Source organism: Buteo buteo, chromosome 5, assembly GCF_964188355.1.
Source record: "Buteo buteo chromosome 5, bButBut1.hap1.1, whole genome shotgun sequence".
Taxonomy (NCBI): Eukaryota; Metazoa; Chordata; class Aves; order Accipitriformes; family Accipitridae; genus Buteo; species Buteo buteo.
Window position 1 is genome coordinate 25,306,932 of NC_134175.1, and position 25,099 is coordinate 25,332,030.

Genomic DNA, 25,099 nt, shown 5'->3' on the forward strand with positions numbered 1-25,099 from the left:
TTATGACCTTGGATTCTAAAGGAACAAAGGAGACTTCTCTCTCTCCATGCATTCCTCTCCTACCTTCTGATGGAGTAAGTGGACTCACTTTCTTCCATACTGCAGAAGACAACTCAAGTACAAACAGAAGCAGTAGCTGAAGCATGTTTTGAGAATGAAAAATCAAGAACTACTGCTTAGCAGAATCGGGTCAAGAGGGGAAGTAATGGCCACATTAATATTTAAATAAATCATGGGGTCCTTTTGAGAACAATTTACATATCTCCTACCTTTCTGTAGCACGTTTGTCAGTCAGGCAAAGTCAGTATTTCACTGAAGTCTTGGCTTTGGATTTACACTCAGTTATGCAACAGAAGTCAATACTGAAAGTACTTCTGAAATAAACAGCTTTTTACACCGATACAGAAAGGAAGCCACTGCAAACGTTAACATCTTGAATACTGTATTGGGTTTGCGTGTTGGGGTTTTGGTAGCAGGGGAGGGGCTGCAGGGGTGGCTCCTGTGAGAAGCTGCTGGAAGCTTCCCCAGCTCCAAGTCGGACCTGGCACTGGCCCAGGCCGAGCCCATCAGTGACGGTGGCAGCGCCTCTGGGAGAAGAGATTTCAGACGGGGAACCTGCAGTGGAGAGTGGAATGTGAGAGAAACACCTGTGCAGACACCGAGGTCAGTGAAGAAGGAGGGGGAGGAGATGCGCCGGAGGAGGGGATGCCCCTGCAGCCCGTGGTGAGGCGGCAGGCTGTACCCCCCAGCCCACAGAGGGGAGCAGATGTCCCCCTGCAGCCCAGGAAGGAGCCCACGCCAGAGCAGGGGGATGCCCCCCAAGACGGCCATGACTCCATAGGAAAGCCCGTGCTGCAGCAGTCTGTGCCTGAAGGACTGAAGCCTGTGGAAAGGACCCACGCTGGAGCAGTTCGTGAAGAACTGCAGCCCATGGGAAGGACCCACATTGGAGAAGCTCATGGAGGACTGTCTCCCGTGGGAGGGACCCCATGCTGGAGCAGGGGAAGACTGAGGAGTCCTCCCCTGAGGAAGAAGCAGTGGCAGAGACAACGTGTGATGAACTGATCCCAACCCCCATTCCCCATCCTCCTGCACTGCTGCAGGGGAGGAGGTAGAGAGAACTGGGAATGGAGTTGAGCTGGGAAGGAGAGAGGGGTGGGGGGAAGGTGTTCTAGGGTTTGGTTTTACTTCTCAGTATCCTTGTTTTGATTTGATTGGTAGTATATTGAATTGATTCTGTTTCTTCCCAAGTCGAGTCTGTTTTTTGCCTGTGACCATAAGTGGTGAGTGATCCCTCCCTGTCTTTGTGTCCACCCATGAGCTTTTCATTATATTTTCTCTTCCTCATCCCACCGGGGGGGGGGGGGGGGGGGGAGGAGTGAGCAAGCAGCCTCCTGGTGCTTTGTTGCCAGCTGGCCTTAAACCACAACAAATACAAACATGCTGCTTTCCCAGATCAACAGAGCTGCACAGTACCTCCACCTTGCAGCTCTAGGAAGGGAGGAGCTGTTCTGAGGAGGGTTTTGCAGCATGAAGACGCTGAAGTCAGGGGGCAGTCCCATTGGATACTGCTGTGGGAAGGAACCGTCTTGGCTATACTGAGTGTAGGTGACCAAGAGTCAGAATAACCGCATTTGTTGACAGGAGTCACTGCCAAAAGAGAAACCTCAAACCTGGAAAAGAAAGGTAGCAGGGAGAGTATTGGAGGAAGGTATTCTTCCAGCACCACCCTCAAGGGTTAGGTTTCAGAACTGTAACAGCACTGTCCCAGTGTGTCTGCAGGGGTTATAGATCACCGGCTCACCTATAGCCTGTGAAGGTTTTCATGGACAGACCTTACCCTAATCATAGAAACCATGGCATCCATAAGAATGTAAAGTCTTAACCGTGTTTCTTTCACACTCTGTCTTCATCCTTGCCAGTAGTCACTTGGTCATATGTTAGAAGGTTATTTAGTAACTCAGTTTTGGGAGATGAGTATTTTAAATACATGAAAGAGAAAATATAAGATGGCCTTCAAACAAAAAATTGTGGAAATAACGCAAAACATCCTGTGGGAAAGCCTGAATGCAGTCTTCAGGGGCAAAATAACTAGCTGTACTTCAAAGACAAAAAATAATGGATGGAGAAATTTACATTTCTTGAGACCCCAAATGCATACTCTAAAGAAATAAGGGAGTCAATTAAAAGAGGTGCTAGAAACTCTGCAACACAACAGAATGTAATTGAACAGATTCAACAGCAAATGGAAAAGCAGACCAACAGTCCCAATATATAAAACTATGATAAACATGGGAATACAGAAAGTAGGCTGCTGCTATTACAGCTGCAGAAGCAGCAATCATCAGGAGCAATACTAGAAAGTCTCTGCTGAAAATGGAAAGAGACAGTATGTAACAGCCTCTGCCAAGTGTTAAAACAGCTTTTACAAGGGTTATGAAGAAATGTCAATTTGAAACTAGCAAACAGATTTTCCTCTCAAAGGAGAACGTGACAACTATTTCTGGGTCAATAGTCATTGGGACAATACTTCATCACATCCATTACAATTACAGCATTTCTGTAACTTGGACTTCTGTCAGGTTAGTACAGTTATGTCATGCCAGATGAAAACTAAAACGCATATTCACTGAGATTAGTTTCAACCTGGAAAGCTGCTTTCTTTAGCCATTCTCAACAGCCAGGGAAAAGACATGATGCAGAAGGCTATTCTGGAAGGCAGTTCAGCAGAACAATGTAACAGAACATGGGACCACGATAGAGCTTGTCCAGATTACTCCCCCCAGTCCCCAAATGCATGTGGAGCCCTCACTGCCCACAGTTTTTCTGCTCAGATCCAATGCCACTGCAACCACACTACTTGTTATTATAACACAAGGTGACTTAGACCAACTAAATTAGGCTCTGCTCTGAATCACCGTTTAGTCACTTCTCTCACTCTCCCCCTGGTATGTAACAAGACTGGCCTCTTTAAACTAACGATTGTCTCTGTAAATATCCCTTCCAACTCCCAAAACTTTACACAAACTTGAAGAAAGTGAAGTGTCCTGCATTTCTCATTTTGAAGGAAAGCCTGATGGAGAACTGGAAAGTTTACTGCAGTATTTCTAACTGTCCCAAAATCTAGTAACCTTACAGAAAAATACTCAGTCCTCCGCTCCACATACATCTCATGGGCTTAAAGCCTCTGGAGATCTAGTTACACTCTGAAGAGAACACAAAGGACAACAAATTTGTAAAGAAAAGATCACATACAATTTTGAAAAGAGAGGTTTTGATTCAGGCAAAATCTCATTTGAGAAGGATACATCTTCATTACGAAACTGCACGGGTGAGACAACAAACATTTTAATATGATACCAACATTTATGTTCCGACAAAGTTGGTATCTTCTGTAGGAACTTTCCATGGGTGGAAGAGAATGGCATGTACTGTATCACAGCAGAATACATTTGCCACCAAATATGCAGAAAGCAGTAACTCAAAAAGCAATCAGGCAGCAAAAAGCACAGTCTCAAAAACAAAGTAATACCTACACTACAGAACTACACTAGTTTTATAAAGACCTATTTTGCAAATATTTATCCCTAACAGTGAAATTACGTATTTGATTTGGTCTAGAAACCTTGAACATTTGGCTTACTGTTTAGAAAGTTAAGCCTCAACTCCCTTGAGATCTCACTAGGTTTTTGTTGTATTATAAACAATCACTCAGCTGTCTAAACATATGGATTAAAAGTAAAAACAAATTACTATTTAAATTACTACAGCAAATATCTGTAAAATCTGAGAGGCTATTCTTTTGTGCAACAATGTCACATTATTTCACAGCCGATCAAAGCAACCTGTTACTTAAAGTAATTTGAGAAAGATAATAAATGTCAACAGATTTTTAATAAAAGTCATAAGAGGTGAGACTTACCATTTAGCTCAACTAAGCATAGTTTGACAGTAGTAGTATTTTTTAAAAATTAAATGCTCAAAAAGCTGCTGCACAAAAAAAAATACTCTTATTTCATTTACAAAAGAACATTAAAAAACATGCTGTGATGTTGACTCATTCTGAAGGTCTTATGAGGAAAAAATTACAAAGAAAATATGGGAAAAATAGTAGAAGAATTAGAACGGGAAGATAACTATTAAAAAAAAATAATGCTATTTAAATTAAGTAAGCACAATAGGTTCACTAAGACTACAAGAAGATTCCTCTCCTCAAATTTCACCTTATTTGGAGGTTTCAGAAAGAAAATCACAAAGTTTCTGCCAGGTATCAATTTTACAGGCATTTTATCTGAAATAAATATTAATCCCTTTGCATGAATCACTTAATAAACACAGCATTGTATAAAATCCTGGCTAGTTAAAAGTATCACTAAACAAGCACTTACTGTGCAAAGGTTTTATCTGCAAGGTCCACATGGTTAATCTTGACAATGCATTCATTTTCATGGAAAAGCCCATCACGTCTAGATCTGCTGTTTTCTTCAATACCACGGATGAAGAGTCCCAGCATCCTAAAAGGCAAAAAAAAGAGTGAAAACTATCCTTATTCTGCTGGTATGAATTATAGCAACTAAAAATAGATATTAATAATCTCTACTGTGTATGAGATGAGATAGAGTAGACCATTATGAAGTACTTAACCCAGAGAAAGGATTTCCAGCTCTCTCCTTAACTAAAAGGGAAAGGATTGCAAGAAACACAAGAAAAATTGCTAGACACTAATGCTATACTACTTGCTAAAACTTCAGAAAGCATTGTGTCCTCTAGGTTGTACTTGGAGAAACAGAGGAAAATACCTACATCTCCCCATCCAGTTAAAAATTTGAATGTAGCTCATGCAATATTTCTCTGCCACTAAGATTACATTGCTCCAAAGAAAAGCACAAACACATTAAAAGCAATTTTCGAACTCAACTATAATAAATGGAACAGGCATTAGAATAAGATAAAAAATAACCACTATTTCTACATCTGAAAAGTCTCTGGAACTTTTCAGTTGCCAAAGCCCCTTGTTTTGGTACATGACAGCAATACTACTTATTCATGTGGCAGGACAGCAGCAGAACATCAAAACCTAAGTTGTTTGTTACCAGGTTATGTGCAAATTGAAAATTGAGGTGCAGCACAGAAACTCCTGATAATGTGTTAAGTGAACAACTGTAGGTGGTGCAAAATTCCAGTGTGGCTAACTGCTGGGAGCTCTAGGCTATTTCTGACCCACTTTGAGCGTCTCTGTATTGCAGGCTATAACTCAACATACATATATCCAATGACACCAGTATAATGTCCAAAAAAACCTGACAACTGCATGTTTGTGAAGACCTTTTATAATCAAGTTTTATCCACCAAATTTCCATACCACATCAGCATCAAAGACAGATGACCTTTAGAGACCATATTCTATTGGTTATACTCCATAAAATATTAATGCGCAATTTCCAATGTGCCAACGCTCCAATCACAAAACAGAAGTCTTGTATTTTCTTCTCAGATTCATAACTGCCCCTCATATTTAAGTCCATTCAACAGATCCACAGCACACCATTAACTATTTCAAATGACACTACAGTCACCATGCATCTGATTTTAGATTTACTGTATAATAAGATTTTAAAATTTATATTTGTCATATCAATGTACTTTAAGTGAAAACTTGATTCCTACTGAGGACTACTACTTGAAAACATCTAACAGAAAAAAAATGATTTAACCTATTGTATGAAGATTCTCTTGCAACCTGTGTTACCCTTCACTAAAGGATTCAAAGAGGTGGTGAGGGGCCGCAGCCCTATCGATGACAAACATTCAACTAGTGGCAATCAAAAACCTAAACCCTAACAACTAATGAAATGCAATTACGTTAAGATGCAAACCAATAAAAGTAGAGAAACAAAAGAAAGTAAAAATTAAGTCAGTTGCTCATTAATCCTGTTGTGCTTAGATGCTGTATCCATACAATGCAATAGGATTGCCCACTTGTCTGAAACTTGTTGTGCATGCTGTAGTACCTCAATGAGTGGTGTGAGTTACATATGCTGTGGCAGCTTAAATCCATTGCTCCATTACTTTTTTCCACAGCCTCAATTTTAGCATTACTTTAATACACTATTAAATGTTAATTTCCTTTTTTAATAATATCTGAATGCAAAATAAAGGGGGAAAATTATTTCCATTAGTTTTGTAGTTCCTGTATAAACGAAGATTTTGTAAATTAATACAATGTTTTACCTACCTCTGGAAAAATTCTGCTCTGCAGCAGCACTACGCTGAAGCCAGCATTACCTTATTAGAAGATAACTTTACAACTGAAATACCAGACTAAACTAGTCATGGCCAGCGTTCCCCCATAAACTGTATCTTGGCATCAACAGAAATAAGATGCTCTTCTGTACTTTCTCATGTCATGAGTTAATATTAATTCACTAGTCTCAGAATTGATTAAATAAGAGGGACAAGCGATATAAGTCACTCTAGTGCTTTTACGAAGACATTGGTATGGTTCTGCCAAGAGTCATTAAAATTTCAAGACAACTGTCTAAACAAGTATTCCATCGGTCAAAAACCCCTTTGCTCTGAGAGATCCCCAAAAGCATCAGTATATAAGGACACAGTAACCTGCATGCAATGTAGACCAAGGAACTCTGTTTTTTCTTCATGGAGGTCTTTAAAAGCTGCACCCAACACTGTGATACTTCAGTTCAGAACTGTATTATCGTCACAATAATTACTGATTTTAATAGCTTGCAACTTCATCACATTTTTAGCCTAATGATCTTGAAATATAGTGTACACACTACAACCTTTATGTCATGGCTATCACAAAGAACTATTGTCTGCATTTCATAATGGGGTAACACACACAGGTGTCTTTCTCAAGACAAACAGGCAGCCTGCAAAGCCAAGGACACAACTCAGACCACCTACAGTTCCCATCGAAGACCAATTTTCTTCTTCAAACAGTGACGACATTTTTCCAGGCAGCAGGCGGACATCTATATTCCCTTTTGGCAAATAAAACATTCTGAATGAATTTGGGTTCATTTACAAACTCAGATCTTCCTGAGAAAACATTTACACACACAGACCTTTACAAGGCAATTTAATCCTTCACACTGTCTGTCCTACGTGAAAGTTGACAAGTAAAGAAACATTTAAAAATTAGACAATATTTACTTTTACAATAAGTGTCTTTGTTACAGGCAGCCATTTTACTATAGTGTCATTTATGGCACTGGCAATTTCCCATCTCTTATTCAGGACTGCCAGTGTCAAATTAACTCTGTGGCTAAGCCTCTGCATGTCAAATTTCAACCAAGAAATATATAAATTTTTTTAATTTATTTTTTTTTTTTTTTACACCTGAGTTACATAGCTTGGAAAACAGTTATAATGAAAATGCTGACACAGTCTTAACTACAGTACATCAATATGAGCACACTGCTATAATAGGCTTTTGTGATCTCAAAAGACTATGTTAAATCATTTATTTTTAAAGTAATTGTATTGTGACAAAGAAAAATTCATGGTATAGTGCACATTTTATAAATGTTATACAACCAAATCTGAAAGGTGGCTTGAAAAATATGAGGCAGGATCAGAAAAGCAAATTTTTTTACTTTTCTTGTCTGATATGTCACTAAGGAAGGGCCCAAGCAGAGAAATCCAACTGAAATAAATAATTAAAAAAAAACCCTACCACCACCAAACCTAAACAAAAAAACCCCAACACACAACCAAAACCAAACCCCGCACCCACAAAACCAACCCAACACTACAAAAAAACCCTAATCCCATAGCCCACACACGTTTAGTATTACATTATTCTACAGAGAGTCTAGTTTACCATTCAGAGAATAAAAACAGAGGTAATTAAAAGGACATACATGAAAAAAGGGGTTGGTATTGTCTTATACGTAACTTCAACTAGTAAATATTTTGGTAATGGAAGAGAGTGCCATAGACCAATTTTCTTTTAAGCATTTCTTTTCCTTATGGTTAAATAGTAGGTATATTAAGAGAATCACCACTGAAATCCTTTCATTAATATACTTCTTGAGCAATGCAGAAAATATCTTACCTTCCACTCAGAGATGAAAAAAAGGGCACTACATGTATTCCCAAGGGTCCACCTTCCCCAGAAATCTCCACTGTTTTTGTCATTTCACTAAAAAAGAGCACAGGGAAACACATCTCATATGCTGCTTCACAGAATTCTCTGTGTTAAAAACAAATTCCTGATTGATCAGATAGCAGGAAAGATAGAAAAAATATTTGACTCAGAGCTCACTAATATATAAAAATACAATGAAATGTAAAATGGCTATCAAATTCTTTAATTTTTTTAGATTAGCATTTGTGTATTTTGAAAGGGAAAGACACCAAGTACTAGACATTTTCCTAAGTCAACCCTTAAGTAAATTAACCAGAATATTAAAGAATAAGCTTTTAAGTGAGGAGAGACTTCATCATTAAAAAAAAAAAAAAGATTCTACATGTTCTTAATTTGAGCTCCACGTGAGCAGCTTCAGTCAATTTCCCCATGTGGACACATTATAAACATGAAGATCACACGTTAAGGACATCAAGCCAATAAGAAAATGAGTCAAATCATATTTAAATATCTTGATTCCTGCCCTCATTGCATACAACCTCACTGACACACAAAGACCAAAACAAATTGTAATCAGAAGTGCAACTCTGCTCATTTTATCAGGAAGTTTCCTTCCTCAAACACCATTATCAAAACCCCCTATATTACCTCTGACAGATTTTTTGCTGTTTCATGGCTATGTGCTGTTTGATTTCCTATTCAGTATTTTACACTGCCAGCCTTACAGTGGCCTTAACTCTATTCTGGGTGATCATAATTTAAAAGGAAGGTACTTGAATTGGCTAGAACTTGGAGGGGGAAGGGGGGGCGCAGTCTGTATTCTAGCAGATCACATTCCTTCTTTCTATACTAGTCTACACCTTCCGTAACACCCCCTCCCCTCAAATCATACTGAACACCATCAAGACTGGGGATTAGTGGCCAGTGAACAACTATTGGGTATTTCCATTTACATCAGAACACCCTAAATTCAAGATATAAGAAGCTCTATGGTTGTACACCAATCCTATAGTATTTATAGAACATGTAAAACTGAACCAAACGGCCACTTTATATACTGCCATGAGTTAAAGACTCAGTCTAACTGATGCAAGTGCAGGCTGCTGTTGGGAAAAAGACTTCTGACATTTCTCCAAAAACCACACAACAGATCTGGAGACTGCACATTTGCAAGATGAGAAAGATGACCAAGCCACACCACCCTTCCCCCCAAGTGATTTTTTCCTAGTACAACATCCTCTGGGATCAGCTGACTGATCTCACTGCCCCATGCATGGTCTTATGATCATTTGATGTGATGCAAGAATCAGCAGAAATGCACAGGTATATGGGAAGAATCTGTGACCACCCTTGAAGTGGCAACACACAGTTACATCACATTAGATACAACATAAAAACACACGGCACAGCTAAGCCCTCTCACAAGGACGACAATTACTGCAAATGATCTTAGACAAATTCTGACATGGCTTCCTAATAACACAGGAATATTATTATTTTTTTGTTACGAACCTTTATCCAGTTGCATAATGATTGATCAGAAGCAACTTACCCTAGATAGAGTAATTCTTAGCTTGGTCAGCTAAATATGGAATATGACTGGAAAATAAGTTTATATAATTTTATTTTGGTTTTGGAGTTGGGGGAAGCGGGGGGAGTTTGAGAGGGGTTTTTTTGTAAATTATTCTTCCAAAAAGACTGACACTGGAATGAATTTATATTCCATAAAAATGAAACGGACAGACCTGAACCAAACCACCACTGATCTCAACATCACAGATTTTCATTACTATATTTATAACACAGGCACAATGAACAGGCATTTCTATTTGCTGGTTTTTTGTTTCCTGTATTCTCCTCTCTTCATGAATCAAACAGGGAAATCCTGAAAAAATCCTCCTGTCAGTTTTTTTAGAAAACATTTTTTTCTAGTGAAACTGGTCAGAAAAGCTAATTGGGGTGGTTACCAAAAACTCAAAATTGCATGCATAGAAAATTAACTCTTCTTTCAGTTCCGTCTTCTACTTCCTCCAATTCTCTTAACAGACAAAAAAACCCACAAAATTAAAGCACTACTTTTACTGTCTTTTGAACTTCTACAGAATGAAAACACATGAGCAAATTAAGTAGCCAAATCCTATAGATCCAGAAAATAATCAGAAGTAGTCAATAGGCTTTCATTTGTACAGGGAAAATTTAAGTAAGTTACATTTGTCCCCAGATAACCCTGTGTTGCTTAAGTACTCCAGGGGAAAGTTGTCTTCCTAGGCAACTGTAAAATAGAGCAGGAATTCTTTTGAGGGCTATCATGATAGACAGGTTAGCTGTCATATTAAATCAATGCACTTACAGTTATAAGTAGACTCACAGCCAAAGAAAACATACAAGTTTATTTTTAAATCTAACAGGAAATCTACACACTAAGAAAAACAGGTTTCTTTGTGGAAAAAAGATAGCCCACATATACATTGTATTACTTTTAAAAACATTGTGGCGAATCCTAAAATTTATGGATGTACTAAAGCACTAAATATCCAGAATAAGAGCACACTGTGTGTGCATATATATATGTGTGTATATCTATATATAAAAGGTTCTTTAGAATTATATTTTTAATCAAAAATCTATGAGTCAGAATGACTTTTCATTCTCAAACAAATGTGATTCTTAGTTACATCTGAGAAGAAAACTGACCTTCACAACAACTTTAATAGATCTTTGAGAACATATTATTTTTATACTATACCTATGAAAGCCTGACAGTTAAAAAATTAAAAAGCAGGATATCTGGGCTTCAGCTTTTGTTTGTTTAGGATCCTCAAAGATTGGAGACTCAGAAAAAATTGACATCATTCACTCATGCTGTCAATCTTCCAGGAGGTTTAATCTGCCCACTAGAACAGCTGAATTCCAGCAGTGTACTATTCCACACTGGCTTACAGTTTACACTATACTGGAGAGAGTATTCGGGAATAGGGCATGGCTGAATGAGATCCTGAACAGGATGAGCTTTAAGAATACTAATTACTAAACTCCACAGGCACAAGGGACACCAAGGTGCTGGCATTCCTCCGTTTTTAACAGAGTCAAGTTAAAAAACTGAAAGAAGGGAGTGGGAGAATGCAGAATGGTTTTCCATTGCTGGTTAATAGCTATGATATTGACAACAAGGAGGGTAATTTATGGATTTTCTGCAATACTCAATATATTTAAAAAAAAAAAAACAACAACCCCCAAAATAGGAAAAAATAAATTCCAAAAGTTAGTAATGTACTAGTGGCCTACTCCTATTTTAAGTCTCCCCTACAGATCTTAAAATGCATTTTGCAGTAAAAGAAAAAACAGGTCTGGCCTATCAAGTCAGTATAAAAGACCTGGAGTCCAATTGCTAGGTAGGGATGAGAGGCTGGGAGCATCGGTGAGTGATGCACAGAGGGTGCCTCAGTGTCTGACACTGCTAGTATCTCCTGTGTGTCCTTCAAGGAGCAGACAGAGCTCTTACCTCAGAAAATACACTACTTGCTGAGTTTGCAACCCAACTTTTCTGGAATGCGTACAGATATATTCTTACAGCAATCACAATAAGTGAACTTTTAAAAAGCATTTATCTCAGTGAAATTTATCAGAACTGCAGGATTCACCCCAACTAGAAACATGGCACCCGGGTGTATTGGGTCTGGCTGAGATGGAGTTAATACTCCCCACAGCAGCCCTCATAGCACTGTGCCCTGCATCAGTAGCTAGAAAGGTGTTGATAGCACACCAGTGTTTTGGCTACTGCTGAGCAGTGCTGGCACAGCATCAAGGCTGTCTCCCCAACATTTTTGCCCTCCCCTCAATGGCAGGCTGGGGCAGGGCAAGATCTTGGGAGGGGACACAATCAGGACAGCTGACCTAAAACTAACCAAACAGATATTCCATACCATATGACGTCAGCTCAGATATAAAAGCTAAGTAAAGGGAGACAGAGGGGGGGCATTTTGTCTTCCGGAGCAACCACTACGCGTACTGAAGCCCTGCTTCCCGAGAAGCGGCTAGACATCGCCTGCTGATGGGAAGTAGAGAATAACATAATTTGTTTTTTTCTTTGCTTTCGCACGCGCAACCTTTGCTATCACTGCATTAAACTGTCCTTATCTTGACCCACGAGCCTTTTGTTATATTTTCTTCCCCCCCAGCTGAGGAGGGGGAGTGATAGAGCGGCTTTGATGGGCACCTGGCATCCAACCAGGGTCAACCCACCACACCGGGCTTCTTCAAATGCATGCTGGCATGCCCCTTCCCCTCGCCGCACTAAAAGGTGCCTCAGAGGTCTCAGTGAAGAAAGAACACCTGCCTAGCATGACCTGTTTGTGGCATCCAAGACCACATTCAACACTGTAATATTGATTTTTAATGTGAAGAAGCTGTCATCATTTACTATTTAAATTCTCCATTGCTTGATGTTTATTGATTTCTGCTGGGTTCTTTACAGTCTATCACATTTGTCAGGAAAGTTTGCCATGCATATTATTAAAAATGTTGATGAGTACAGTTTAGCAAAGAGAGGGATAGAGAAGATGTACGCACGTGTGTAGTGAGCATGCACAGCAGTCCATTTATAACATGGAAGGCAAAATTTAAACGGAGTGCTGCACATTCAGCAGTATATATTCAGTGGTGAATCAGTCTGATCTTCAGATTGGCAGTGCCCTTGCTGTTGAATACTATAGCTCCCTCTCCTGAAAACTGTATGAAGAATTAGCAGTTTGTCAGTTATGCAGCGGAAAAAGACCTGTTAGCTGAAAACTATCCAATAATACTGAAGAACTAATCTCAACCACCAAGCACACAGATGCTTAAAAGGGACTTCTCTCCAGAAATAAACATTTTGGAGTTTTATAGCAGGACCTGGTTCGCTAAGGCACTTTGACCTTCTCCAATTACAAATGCTAGGAGAATCTTGGTAGGATTTCTCCTGGAGGATGCAGTAGATGCAGCCTAAAGTGGATTAACTGTTTTGCAACATACTGAAGACAGTATCTTGGAAAAAGCTGCTTTCTGCATGGGTTACTGGGCAAAACTTGTCATCATGAGTACTTCACAAGAATCTACTGCCTGAGTAAACACAGATCAAGTATTTATCATTCCAGTGGCATATTCTTTTGCCATTTTAGTCTTATTCAACACTTGCATGTAAGTCTTCAACCCAGGCACAACATGGTGAAGGAAAAACCTTTGAATAGATCTTTGAATTCCTCATACGTTTTTAAGAAAAGGTACAGATGAGTAAGCTGCTGTATCTGAAAAAAATCTCTTAGCGCAGGACGTCAATGTTTCCTTTGCAAACAAAAAAGCACAGCTGATATTCTGAACATGCTTTGTGGCAATTTTATTGACCACAGCCAAGTAAAAGGCAAAGGAAATGTCACTCACATGCAGAGCGCTCACAGATAAAGTTATTAAGCTGCACTTCCTTGCTTGCTCTTCACTTGCGCCTCCAGGCCCATCAGCCAATGCTGCCGTTCCAGGGGAGGAGAGTATCCATTAACAACAGGTGCTCACATTTGGTAGAGAGCACAGGCCTACAGGTGATGTCAAGCTACTGAAGGGAATTTTAAAGAAGCAGCTTGTACTGATTTATCCAAATAAAGAGGATGATGACTCTGTCCATGTACTTCTTTTGCATATTAAAACAGTACAGTTGCTGATGGTAATAAAGTATTTGTACCCATTCTTCCAGAGAGGCTTCCAAAGTAGCCAGCTCAACTAAAGCTGTCAGACAGCACATTTCCCACCCGCCTCCTACTCCTTTTCCACATTTTTCCTTCCCTCTTTTAATCTAGATGCTCAAAGCTCTGATGAAAATGTCTTGAAAGCCCTGAAGAAGAAACAGGCGCTCAAGATGTTAAATAGTGTGAAATGATGAAAATCTGAGCAATATCTAAGTAGGGATGGAAAGCACCCTACAAAGAGAAGAGAAAGCAACTGAACATGCAGAGTCAAGAAGGAGCTTTCCAGGGACAGTTAAAGAAACTGCTCACTGACTTTTAGAAGACACAGACACATTTCAGCTGCTCCATTCTACAGAAAACTAAACAAACTATCCCAAAAGTTTAAATATTTACTATGAAATAATGTCAGAATCTTCCAGTTTCAGGTTTGAAGAGATAACCCTCTAACTAAAATGCATTAATCTAGTAAATATGCTACTGTAATCCAGATTTTTCTCCTCATTAAAATTAGTTAGTTCTCACAAGATTAACTATCTAAAGGTTTAGAGAGAAACCAGACAGCCTGCAGGCACCAGGTTTTTGTGTCTATTTTTTCTTTAAATCAAGTTGTTCCTATTCTGTGTTGTTAGACTAATGAAAGACACAATAGGTTAAAAAAAAAGTAAAATACAGAGAAGGAAAAAACACTGCAGTTACATAATTAAAGTGTATCTACAGTGCTTAAACCAGGGAAATGACCCTGACCTCTGCTAAAAAGAAGTGGGAAGACAGCAAAACAGAACATAATGAAAACATGTAATGAATTATCAATGCATAAATTACCCTTTGAGTTCCAACTAATCCACTGCTATTAAGCTAAACATCCACTTCCAAGCAGATTCATGTTTACTGTTCCTTAACACAGTCATTTTTACTACAAAAAGAAAAGCAAGATTTTCAAAACCAGTATTTATATGTATAATGTGCTAAGGGATTCAATGTTAAAGGCTGTGACAAATTTCTACCTGACTTCTGCAGAGTATCAAGACTCTGCTGTTACTTTAAAAATCTTTCAATCCTAGTTCAGAACATGAAGGCAAGCAAGGAAAAATACCAAATTTTATACACTGTTGGCATTAGCTTGGCTTCCCTTACTCTGAACTTCATCTTTACTAGCAAATAAATTAAAAAAATCCACCTTCAGAAATTACAAGAGGATTGTCATTACTCCTGTCTTTATTTAGTCCATTAAAAAACGTGACAATGACCCAATGTTTCAAGTCTCTCTTCTAGGCAAAGTTCAACTCTCAAAAGGTCAAATTAAAATCTTCAGACTCCTGAGCGATACAGTCCTGAAAAGTTCCCGAGTACTTTTACAGTGAAATGTTTTAAGAGAATCCAGGCAAAGAAACTTCCTTCCTATTAGCTTCTGAATAGAGGAGCTAAAAATCCTCCACACTGCCACTCATTTCATTTACCCAACGTGCAACTAATTTTACCTACTTAAATCAGTGAACCAGTTTTCTTCAAATGGAACAGTTTTCCTCCTTGAGTGAGAAATATAAAACAAGCCAAGTCTGAAGACTTTAACTTCAACTGACTAGGCTTTATAATCATAAAATATTAATCTTGGTATTCTTTTTTTCTGCTTCCCTCTGAAATACCCATTATTGGCCATAGTTAGAGAAGCAACACTGACCTCAGACAGGTTGGTTTTCTGATGAGAGGCTCAGATAGTTTTCTTAGGTGACTAGCGCTCTTTTGCTTAAGTGCTATAAGTCCTAATGATTACCAAACTCAGTGACAGGAAGGAATATATTCTAGTGAAAGCAGCAGGGACAACAGTGGTTTTCTTTCTTTCTTCCACAGTATGAAGTAGCACACGATTAGGCTGAAATATTAGCTTTATTACATCACTTAACATGGCTTATTTAAGTGAAGGCTTAAGGTATCATTAAGGTGGTCCTTCATGGCTCTAACATCTTTGAAATACAACAAGAAAGATACCTGTAGAAATCAGAATTACAAATAATACTTTCTTTCAGAAACAACAGTGTAAAGGAGTCAAATTAGATATTAAGATGCTAGTTTTACTACTTGTGGAAAAAATAGTTTTATTATTTAATATTATTTTGTTAATAAAACTTTCTTTACTTATATCCAAACAGATTAAGATACCAGTAAGATAGATAGATGGTCTCTAGTGACTCATTATTTTCCTTTATAAACCTATTACTCCTAATGAAAAAACTTTTGGAAAAACAGTTTTAAAAATCCACCTCCTCACTTTTAAGAAAAAAGCCATACAAGAATCAAAATCATTGCCTCAAAATTTAAATTATTTGGCTTCTGAAATTCCAGTGAATTTCACAGAAGTACCAACTAACTTTGCTTTACAAAATAATGCATTGTGAATTCCTCTTAAGAGTTCACTGTTTGAAGAAATTGGAATGTATTACAAATACTTTAATATAATTCACAATTTTGAGGAGAATGTCCCCATACTATCCATCGCAACACTTGCAGGAAAAATAGTGGTTTTAAAAATCTCTTCAGGACACAGGAAGCAGAAACAAGGTGTATTTTGGTAGAATTACTTTACTGGGACTCTGCATTTAAAGAAACACTGCTCCTTTCTCTTTATTTTGGTTTTTGGTGGGGGTTTTTGGCCAATGTTTCTCCTTAATGCATCAATCTCAATGCAGATTAAGACAACTCATTTTATCTGAGAAAAACTACAACCAATGCAGAAAGGTTCTTGGGAATACCTTGTTCTGGCCAGCTTTCCCTCTGCTCCCTGCCTGTTCAACACTTCCATGCTCAGGCATCAATTGAGTGGGCCCCAATCTATATTCTTTATCACTTTTCTTTCCATACTCCTCCATGAAGACAGCTGGCAGAATTCAGCAAAAATCTTAAGACACCTACAGAAATCTAGGCTTATTATTGACTGTTTTGCGACATGCCAGAGAAGCCCTGGCCATTTCAGAAAACTGAATAGCTCTCAAAAGTATCACAGAGGTCTTTCTCATTGTCAACATTTCCAATGGCCACCGAAATCAGGTTATGAAGATTAAAAGCAAATGAGTCTCACAACCTTCTTCTGAAGAATCCCAAATGCAAGCAATAGTCAACTTGTTTATCTTGATAAACAATAATATGCTCTCAGAAATTCCTAAGAGGACTTAGATGATCTAAAACACCCTAGTAAAAGCATAAGGACAACAGTAAATACAAGCATAGCATGCACAGAGCTTGATTAATCCCTATTACAAATTAACGGATCAAGAGACAAATGAATGCATATATTTGGTGATGCATAATAATTACCTCAGGTGAAACAAGCTGTAGAAGTCTTTAGCAACATTCCATAAAGAGAAAATAAGCTTTAGCAACTAAACTGACTAAGTTCTATACCTGCATGATGAACACTAATCAGCTAGTGTGTAACTTAGAGGCCTGGCAGGTGCAGAGAAAGCTGCAAGAACACTCCAGTTCCTTTTCATGATGAGACCGTTCTAAAAATATGTATCAGTACCAGCAGGCAAGAGAAGACACTACAAAATGGCATACAAAGTAGGTGACAAGGAGGCCTCCAAGAAGGAGGAAAAACACAGACAGACAGACGAGTTGAAAAGCACCACCTTCCCAAGACAAAAAAATCTCCCTTAAAAGAAATAAAATGATGACTAGAAGAACAAGAAAAACTAAGAAATTAACTCTCTTGCATGGAAAAGATTAATTTTTTACATGCCCTAAAACGAAAGGTGATCCTTCTGCCAAAATCCTGGCATGGCCCAGAAGACCGCCAAAGTTAAGAGTCCCTGCCCTTGCAAACTTCCCCACAGGCTTTGGGTATATAACTTCATGCCTCTTTCCCAGCCCTCGTGTAGGTAAAATGGGAATATTAACACTTGCTTTTTCTGAGGTGTTTGTGAAGATAAATGCTCTAAGATTAAGACATGCAGATTCTATTTATTTCATGGTTTTTATTTCATACTGTTTTGACAAACAACTATAAGCTGCAGAATTACAGCAAATGATTATTTGCTATCATCAAAATCGAAGCAAATTAATTTCTGACATTCTAGCTGTCACGCAGAAGTCTGCCATATAACACTTCTTAATTTCATTATACCATATGCTATGATACCACTACAGTTCTGCAACAAACAGAACATACTGGACCAAGGACTGAATTCCTTTGCCTACTCCAAAAGGTGACTTCAGCACAACCTGAAGCACCAGTCAAAACTGAATTTTTAACTTATGGTGGGACAGGAGAACAGCAGCATGGAAACATTTTGCTCTAAATTTGCCAGGTTCAATCCTCTATTACCACCACTGAAGATCTGACCGACCTACTTTGTGCCACTGTATTGCAGACTGGCCTGTTAATTTTGGTATAACAAATGTAATCTGCAATTATTTTTTTTTTATTTCATTTCAGCCATTTAGAATTTTCCCTGTGATTTCAGGAACAATAAACCCCAAAGTTCATTATCAAACCTCTTGAGAACACCTAGTTTCCTCTTGTTTCAGCTATGCAGCTCTTAAATTTTACTGTATTGGCTTCCAATGCAGATTACGTATTTACCTAAATTTCACTCAAAATTTAGACTGGTCAAAATAAAAGTTATTTCCCAAACTACCAGTGTGACCACTACCACCTTCAGTTGTAACAGCACTGGCCATCTCTGGTTTGTTATAAATGAAGAGAGGAAAAGGATGCATTCCATCTGACTACTCTAGTGAGGCAATGCACAGGGAAATATTGCAAGTATTGGCTATAGTTTTCACAGTGTATAAACATAGATACAAAATGTACTACAGGATGTAGCAAAGTAATAACCTTACCACTCAAAAACAGAGGTGACATTTTAACTAAAAAACATAATTTTAGGATTATCTGGTTCAGCTGACTGGTTATTTATTGAGATATAATATATGACCTAGGAACATCCTCTATCTTAAGACATTAAGTACTTGCAGGACTGAGTAGAAAGCAAAAATAGAGTATACAATAGTAGCATATTTCCCCCTTAGGCTTATACTACAAATACCACAACAAAATTATTCATATTCATCAACAGGGGTAAAAGATTGTGCAAATATGTGCTTCAGTATGCGAATCAAGCACATTTTTAGGATGGGAAAGGGATAAGGAGGAAGAGATCATGATGATGATGATGAGCACAATGCAGATTCACAGGTGCATTTGGAATGAGAAGTCAGTCTTGTCTTGCATGTTGACAATGCTTGCGTCAACACCGAACGGATGTTCCTACCTGACAGGGAACCGGGCCCTCTGAGCCAGCAACAGTTCTGTGGGTCCAGTGAGGTTCATCTCCCCATCCTGAAAGGATACCTGGGAAGCACCCTGTTGAGAGATTTCAAAGCACATTTTGAAACTACATACATATCTATGCTTATAGAACAATGGCTGTGTTTATATTTTTGAGTCAATATGTGGAAGAGAAAAGTCATAAGTAACATCATCTCACTGATGGTGAGGACTGAAAGACCCATTCTGTATGCAGCATAAGTGACAGCATTTGGAGAAACAGGAAGGTATCTAACTCCTGGTCCTCGCACCAGAGTCCCACCATGCTTCCACTGGTGAAGCTCGTGGTAGTGCTTCCTTGTCTGCCTAACCTGAATGCCACAGACCTTGGATAAACGCAATGGGGTTTTTTCTGCTCTTTCTATCCCTTAGTAGCATTTATCTGGTAAATAGATTTTTTCACAGTAACTTCACAGAAAAAGAAATTATGTAACCATTTGGCCAGACACAAAAATACAGTCCACACAGGGACCTAACATTAATGCTAAAGCTCTTGAAAACTATTATTTAACTTTCTTTTTGTGATCCTTAGACTCTTAATGTTTGCAGTTTTTTTCATACTGGGAGAGGGAAAGAGGTACCAATGAGATAAGACCACTGTCAGCAGGTGATATATTAGCTTTAATGTACTGTACTTCATTGCGACCCTTATGGCAATAATGTAAACAGAGCAAAATCCATAACAAAGGCCTTCTTTGGAGAGGTCACTTCTGCCAACTCTGCAACAGGAATATAGCTGGAAGACATAAATCTTCAGCTGTCAACACACTAAAAGAATTCAATTCAGAGCTTGATTTTAACTAGATAAAGCCTAAAGTTCGTAATTATTTTGTTGTTGTTGCAGTCGTACGGTTTTCCAGTATATATACTTGCCATATCAAGTTGTCTCCAGGCAGAAGGTAGCAATGTTATAAATTAATTCCAAAGAACAAAGCCAAGTAGAAAGGTAATTTAATTTTCAAAAAAAGTTCTATGTTGTATATTAAAACCTTCAATTTCTCTCAGAAGATGGCTCTACTTGGAAAGATGGCTTTAAAGGTTTTGTGTTTTCAGTCCCTCAAAGACTTGTAGAACTTATTTTCAGTTTATAAGTATCAAGAGAGTTTAGGGGTGAGAGTGGGTTGCTTTGCATTTTAAAAAAGAATCATGACCAGCCTTGCAAGCAAACCCTTGGAATATAAATCAAGCTGGATCCCGTTTTGGTTCACACACCACTTTTGAACGTATAATACTGGCAGAGATTCTTTTTGTGTGTTAAACAGAGCACAAGCCAACAGACTTGGCTTCCACTGCAAGACCAATATAGCTTACTGAAAGCAAAATTCTGTCAGTAATGGAAGAACTATTTTAAAAAAAAAAAGTGTATTGAGTATGTGCTATCTCTTCCAATCACTTTTCACAGTGGAAGCACGTGTCAAGGAGCCATTCTTGTTATAGGAAGCATATTCCATACTAACCTCATAAATCAGGAACTCAACCTCAAGCAGTGCATTAGCAATAGAAATCTGACACACAGCCTCCGTATCTTGACTTCATCTTAAGAAAAGATAGCGCCTTTGTAACAACAGATGCCAGAAGCAGACAAACCTCCTAACAATAATGCTCCCAACAAAGCTAACCTCCTTTAGCTAACCACTGAAAACACTGGCACTACAAAGGATCTTCTTTTTGGAAGGTTTAAAATAGCCAAGCCATGAGGAGATTTTAGGCTGTGTATTAACTAGACTCTTTTCCACCAGACACTGGGTGCAACACAGTGCTGCTCAGTGCATGACAGAGAACTTGGTACTCATGCCTCAGAACTGTTTTGTTATTTAAAGCCTCCCTTGCAGTCTACACAAGTCTGCATAAGCTACACTATCTCTCTGTTTCTGGGCTTTTGGTTAGTGCTGTTCTTGCTGTAATGACAGTACGTCCATACTTGTCCTCCATTTCCACTTCTTAGGAAACAGATTTCATGGTAATGACAAATACTGATTGATGTTCAGAACACAATCTCATCTCATGTTTCTGCTGACTGATTCACAGGTTTTAAACCACAAGGAACCATTTTTTGATCAACAAGTCTAATCCCAGATTTGTTTAGCGACACAGCACAACATTGGTAAGGGCACAGTTACACTCTGAGATAACTAAGAGGTTTTTACAAAAAGATGGCAATGAACAGCTTTCTTTTCTGCTAAAGACCAGACCAGAAAAAATCATTTCAAAGCTGGATAAGAGAGTTATTATAGATACTAGGGGTATCAGACCTTCAGTAGAGGTCTTCAAGAACGGATTTATAAACACATCACAAATGTTTCAAGGCACATTCATTCCCTTGCCAGAAAATAATGGTCCAGCCTTATGAGGTGCCCAACAGTCCCACATTTCCACATTTCCATCATTCCACAAGATAAAACTTCTGTGAGGAATTAGATGATGAAGTTTGGAGTCTGTAACTGCAATTACAGCTTACTACTACCTTTTTTTTTTTTTTTTTTTTTTTTTTTAATTTAAGGGTAAAAGCTCCTAAAGAAAAGTTACCCTCTATGGAGCTGGACAGAAGTGTGCTGAGGGACTTCAGAAATGCCACAGGGGGAAGTTCAGTGTCACCGTGTCCATCCTGCACACCACTGCCTGTTTTGATTTGAAGGCATATAGTGCTCACAGATATCACAGATTATCACATGCTCAAGTCAGTAAACACAAAGCCAGATGTATTTAAAGGCTTAACTGATCAAGGAAACATGAATCATAACACTGAAATTGTAACTGAGCTCTCTGAGAATGACATGAGAGCTCCAGTAATGTAACAATCCCTACAAATGGACAAATTCCTTTCATACTTCAGCATTTCATTACAAGCCCAGTAAATTTAAACAGATCATCTGTGCAATTAGCAGAATGATAGCAAACCAACAACGCACAAGACACTGTTAGAAGACAATGATCCAATACACACAGAAATTCTCAATCTCTTGTTCATATTTTAAAGACTGTTGTCAGTTTTTCAATAGTAGCAGAATTAATGATACTGGCTCCCCAAACTTGACTCAAATTCAGCTGACAGTGTAACAGATTTGCAGTGACAGAATTGCAGCTTTCACTTAGGTAATAGGAATAAAATGCAAAATGGTATGGTAAAAACAAAAGCCAAAAAAGCATATGCATCTTAGAACAGTGCAAGTTTTTAAATGTATTTACATAGGGATAATTGGAATTAAGCAATTTTTCTTAGTGCTGCAAAAAGCATGTTCTTCAAATTAGGACTAAAGCAGAAGAGGGATCCTATTAAATAATAGCCCTCTACAAACGACTGTAAATGCTTTAAAGAGTCTCGTATTCATTATGTGACACCTCTCAAATTAGGTAAACATGGATGTGTAACAGTAGAAAGGATGACACAGTACATACCAGTAACATTTTCTTCTCTGTGACCATGCACAGTCTTCTTGATTCAACAATCAGCATGGACATATATTGGCCTCAACAATACATATGCGGGAATCAGTCATGGGTGTTACTGAGGTTAGGGAGTATGAGAAATTCTCCGTTTTTTCTTTATTTTTTTTGAAAATGCTTATTTCATAAAAACCACAAAACGTCGGGGGGAAAAAAGCAGTAATGGCACTTTTTGACAGAGACACAAAAGTATTGGTTTCTGGCTAGAAAAAGAGAGACAGACAGAACTGACTGAAAATGGTCAAAACAGCTGGTTTTTATTTCAAAGGGTGCAGCCCTGAGCAGCTAACATAGCAGACAGCTTCCCTGACAACCAGGCTACCGACCAGCCCCATTACTCTGTTTTTTCACTATCATCACAACCCCAAAACTGTGGATTTTTGTATCTTAAAAAAACCACACCAGACCCATTCTCTAACTAAACTCTGGTTACAGTGTAGTTTTGCATTACATTTTAGCTAAAAAGAAATCTTTTGTTGAGGTGGTTCTGCAGCAAAACTTTGCACATTCACCCAAGAGTGGACTGACTATACCACCTAGCCCAGTAAGACAGCTTTAGAAATATTCATGGGCCACCAGTGGCCATAAAAAGGCCCTAAACCACCTTCCTCAATTCTCCCTGGTAGGCTCAGAAAACTATTCTTAAGACAAGAAGTACGTTTGCAGGTAGTACAAAATGGCAAAAATATCACTTTTAGAAAAGCTATGTAGGAAAAAACATTCTCTTCTCCTTGGAAAAAAAATTATTAAACAATAACCAACATGAGACAAATCTCAGAACTAGATAAATTTAGAGAATAGGAAGTCTACACAAACAACTGGTGAAAATCCTGAGTGCAGAGTATACTTGGAGTATAAAATAGTCATCAAACACTAACAATGAACTTGAAGGAAATAAATAAGATCTATTAATAGAAGAAATACACATGGTATCTACTCAAATTAGGACTGAAGCAGTCTGGCATACCCAAGGGAAAGTCTCTTTATCTGAAACTTTCTTTTAATGATGAAGTTAAAAGTGAAAATGTATGTCTGAAGGTCCAGTTTATAGTATTGTATTCCCTGAGGGCATCAGCTTTCTAAAACAACGGAAAGGCATCCAAACCCTAAAGCAGAAGGTCACTGAGCAGGGTGGCAGGCTGCAGAGCTCACTCTCCCTATTTGACCAACAGTAAAACTTGTTCCAAGAAGGTTCAGTGGGAGTTCAGATTCTACCATCATAACAAACAGTCAGATGCAAGGAAACCTGGGGGTGAAGGGGATGCTTAGTTTACAAATGCAGGAAATGTCTCATCTACTGCTCTCGCAACAGACAATTTTAATTACCATATTTAAAAATTGAACATTTTTAGCAACACTTTCAGGATCACATGAGCATTTCTGACAGCCAGAATGAGTTTAAAAAGTCACAGCACTATTTTTAGCTTTAAAAATCAGAACTTTCATAAATATTCCCAAACCATCTAGTCCCTGTTACAAAGTAAAGGTGTTTACCTTCAGCTACAGCAACAAATGCAACAGTTGACACTGCACACAGAAGACGATCCCCAAGACCATATAGCTCAAGGAACACACATAAAGGCCCTTTTTCATTCAGTAATAATATAACCAAGCACAGGTTAAAATAGGATAACCTATTTGAACCAAAGTTATACATATCTTGATGTAACATCCAACAGTTAGATACAGTGCTGTTTTCAAGTTCTGGCCAGCTGTACGTGACTGTGCCTCAGAAAGGCTTCTCCATGGCTCACTTCAGTCTGTTGGGGCAAAACGTAAGCTGTGCGTGTATGTGCATTTCTGAAATGGCTAAGAAACTTCATTCAACCACAATAACTGGTGCCCTTCATTACGATACTCCTGCCACCCTCAGACTGTAAAAAGAAGAATGCAGCAAACCACAAGTTTTAAAAATGTTTTAGACTTAAAATCAGTATCTAGATTCCCCCATTTGGCCTTAAATACACAAGAGGCCTAACTGAACCTGTGGCACTAAACCCCTTCATTAAGAAAACACTTATTTTATCTGTATTACTTATGAAGTAGAGAGTCAGGCTATCTCAAGGCCAGGGAACACTGACAAGTGAAATATGTAACAAGTGATCAGTTAGCAGAAACCTGTTCTTAAAACACCTTTGTGGAAGAAAAAAATTTTTAACTGGGGAAAAGCATTAAAATCAGAGACTCTGAATAGGTTAAACATTACACATTGTAAAATACCAACTTCCAATGAGGTACACAAAACTCAAAATAATTCAAATATTAGGTATGAAAACAAAGTTGGTGTCAATATCTGCATTTCATCTGCTTAGCTAACCTTTCATTATGAAACTAATACCGGACTTATCTTCCTGCCCACACAGCTTTACATAACGCCCAAAACCACTTCCTGAAATATATTTAAGAATGGTTTAGTATTGCAAAAGCATGCATAACAATGCCTCAAAAAATTTTCCAGATTAATTTTGTTATTTTAACATATAGCTTTCCTTTTTCCTTCTAAAT

At 38.2% G+C, this 25,099-nt stretch overlaps 1 protein-coding gene across 4 annotated transcripts in view; it reads right to left on the minus strand.

The window, feature by feature from the left end:
- The window catches only part of PARD3B (par-3 family cell polarity regulator beta), a 434,227-nt gene that overhangs the window by 230,243 nt on the left and 178,885 nt on the right, over positions 1-25,099 (minus strand). For all 4 annotated transcript variants that reach the window (XM_075028231.1, XM_075028232.1, XM_075028230.1 and 1 more), the window contains 3 exons: positions 19,095-19,186; positions 8,081-8,167; positions 4,389-4,514 (listed from right to left, as the gene is read on the minus strand). In XM_075028231.1, coding sequence (XP_074884332.1) covers positions 4,389-4,514; positions 8,081-8,167; positions 19,095-19,186 — 305 coding nt within the window. The remainder of the gene's footprint in view (positions 1-4,388; positions 4,515-8,080; positions 8,168-19,094; positions 19,187-25,099) is intronic.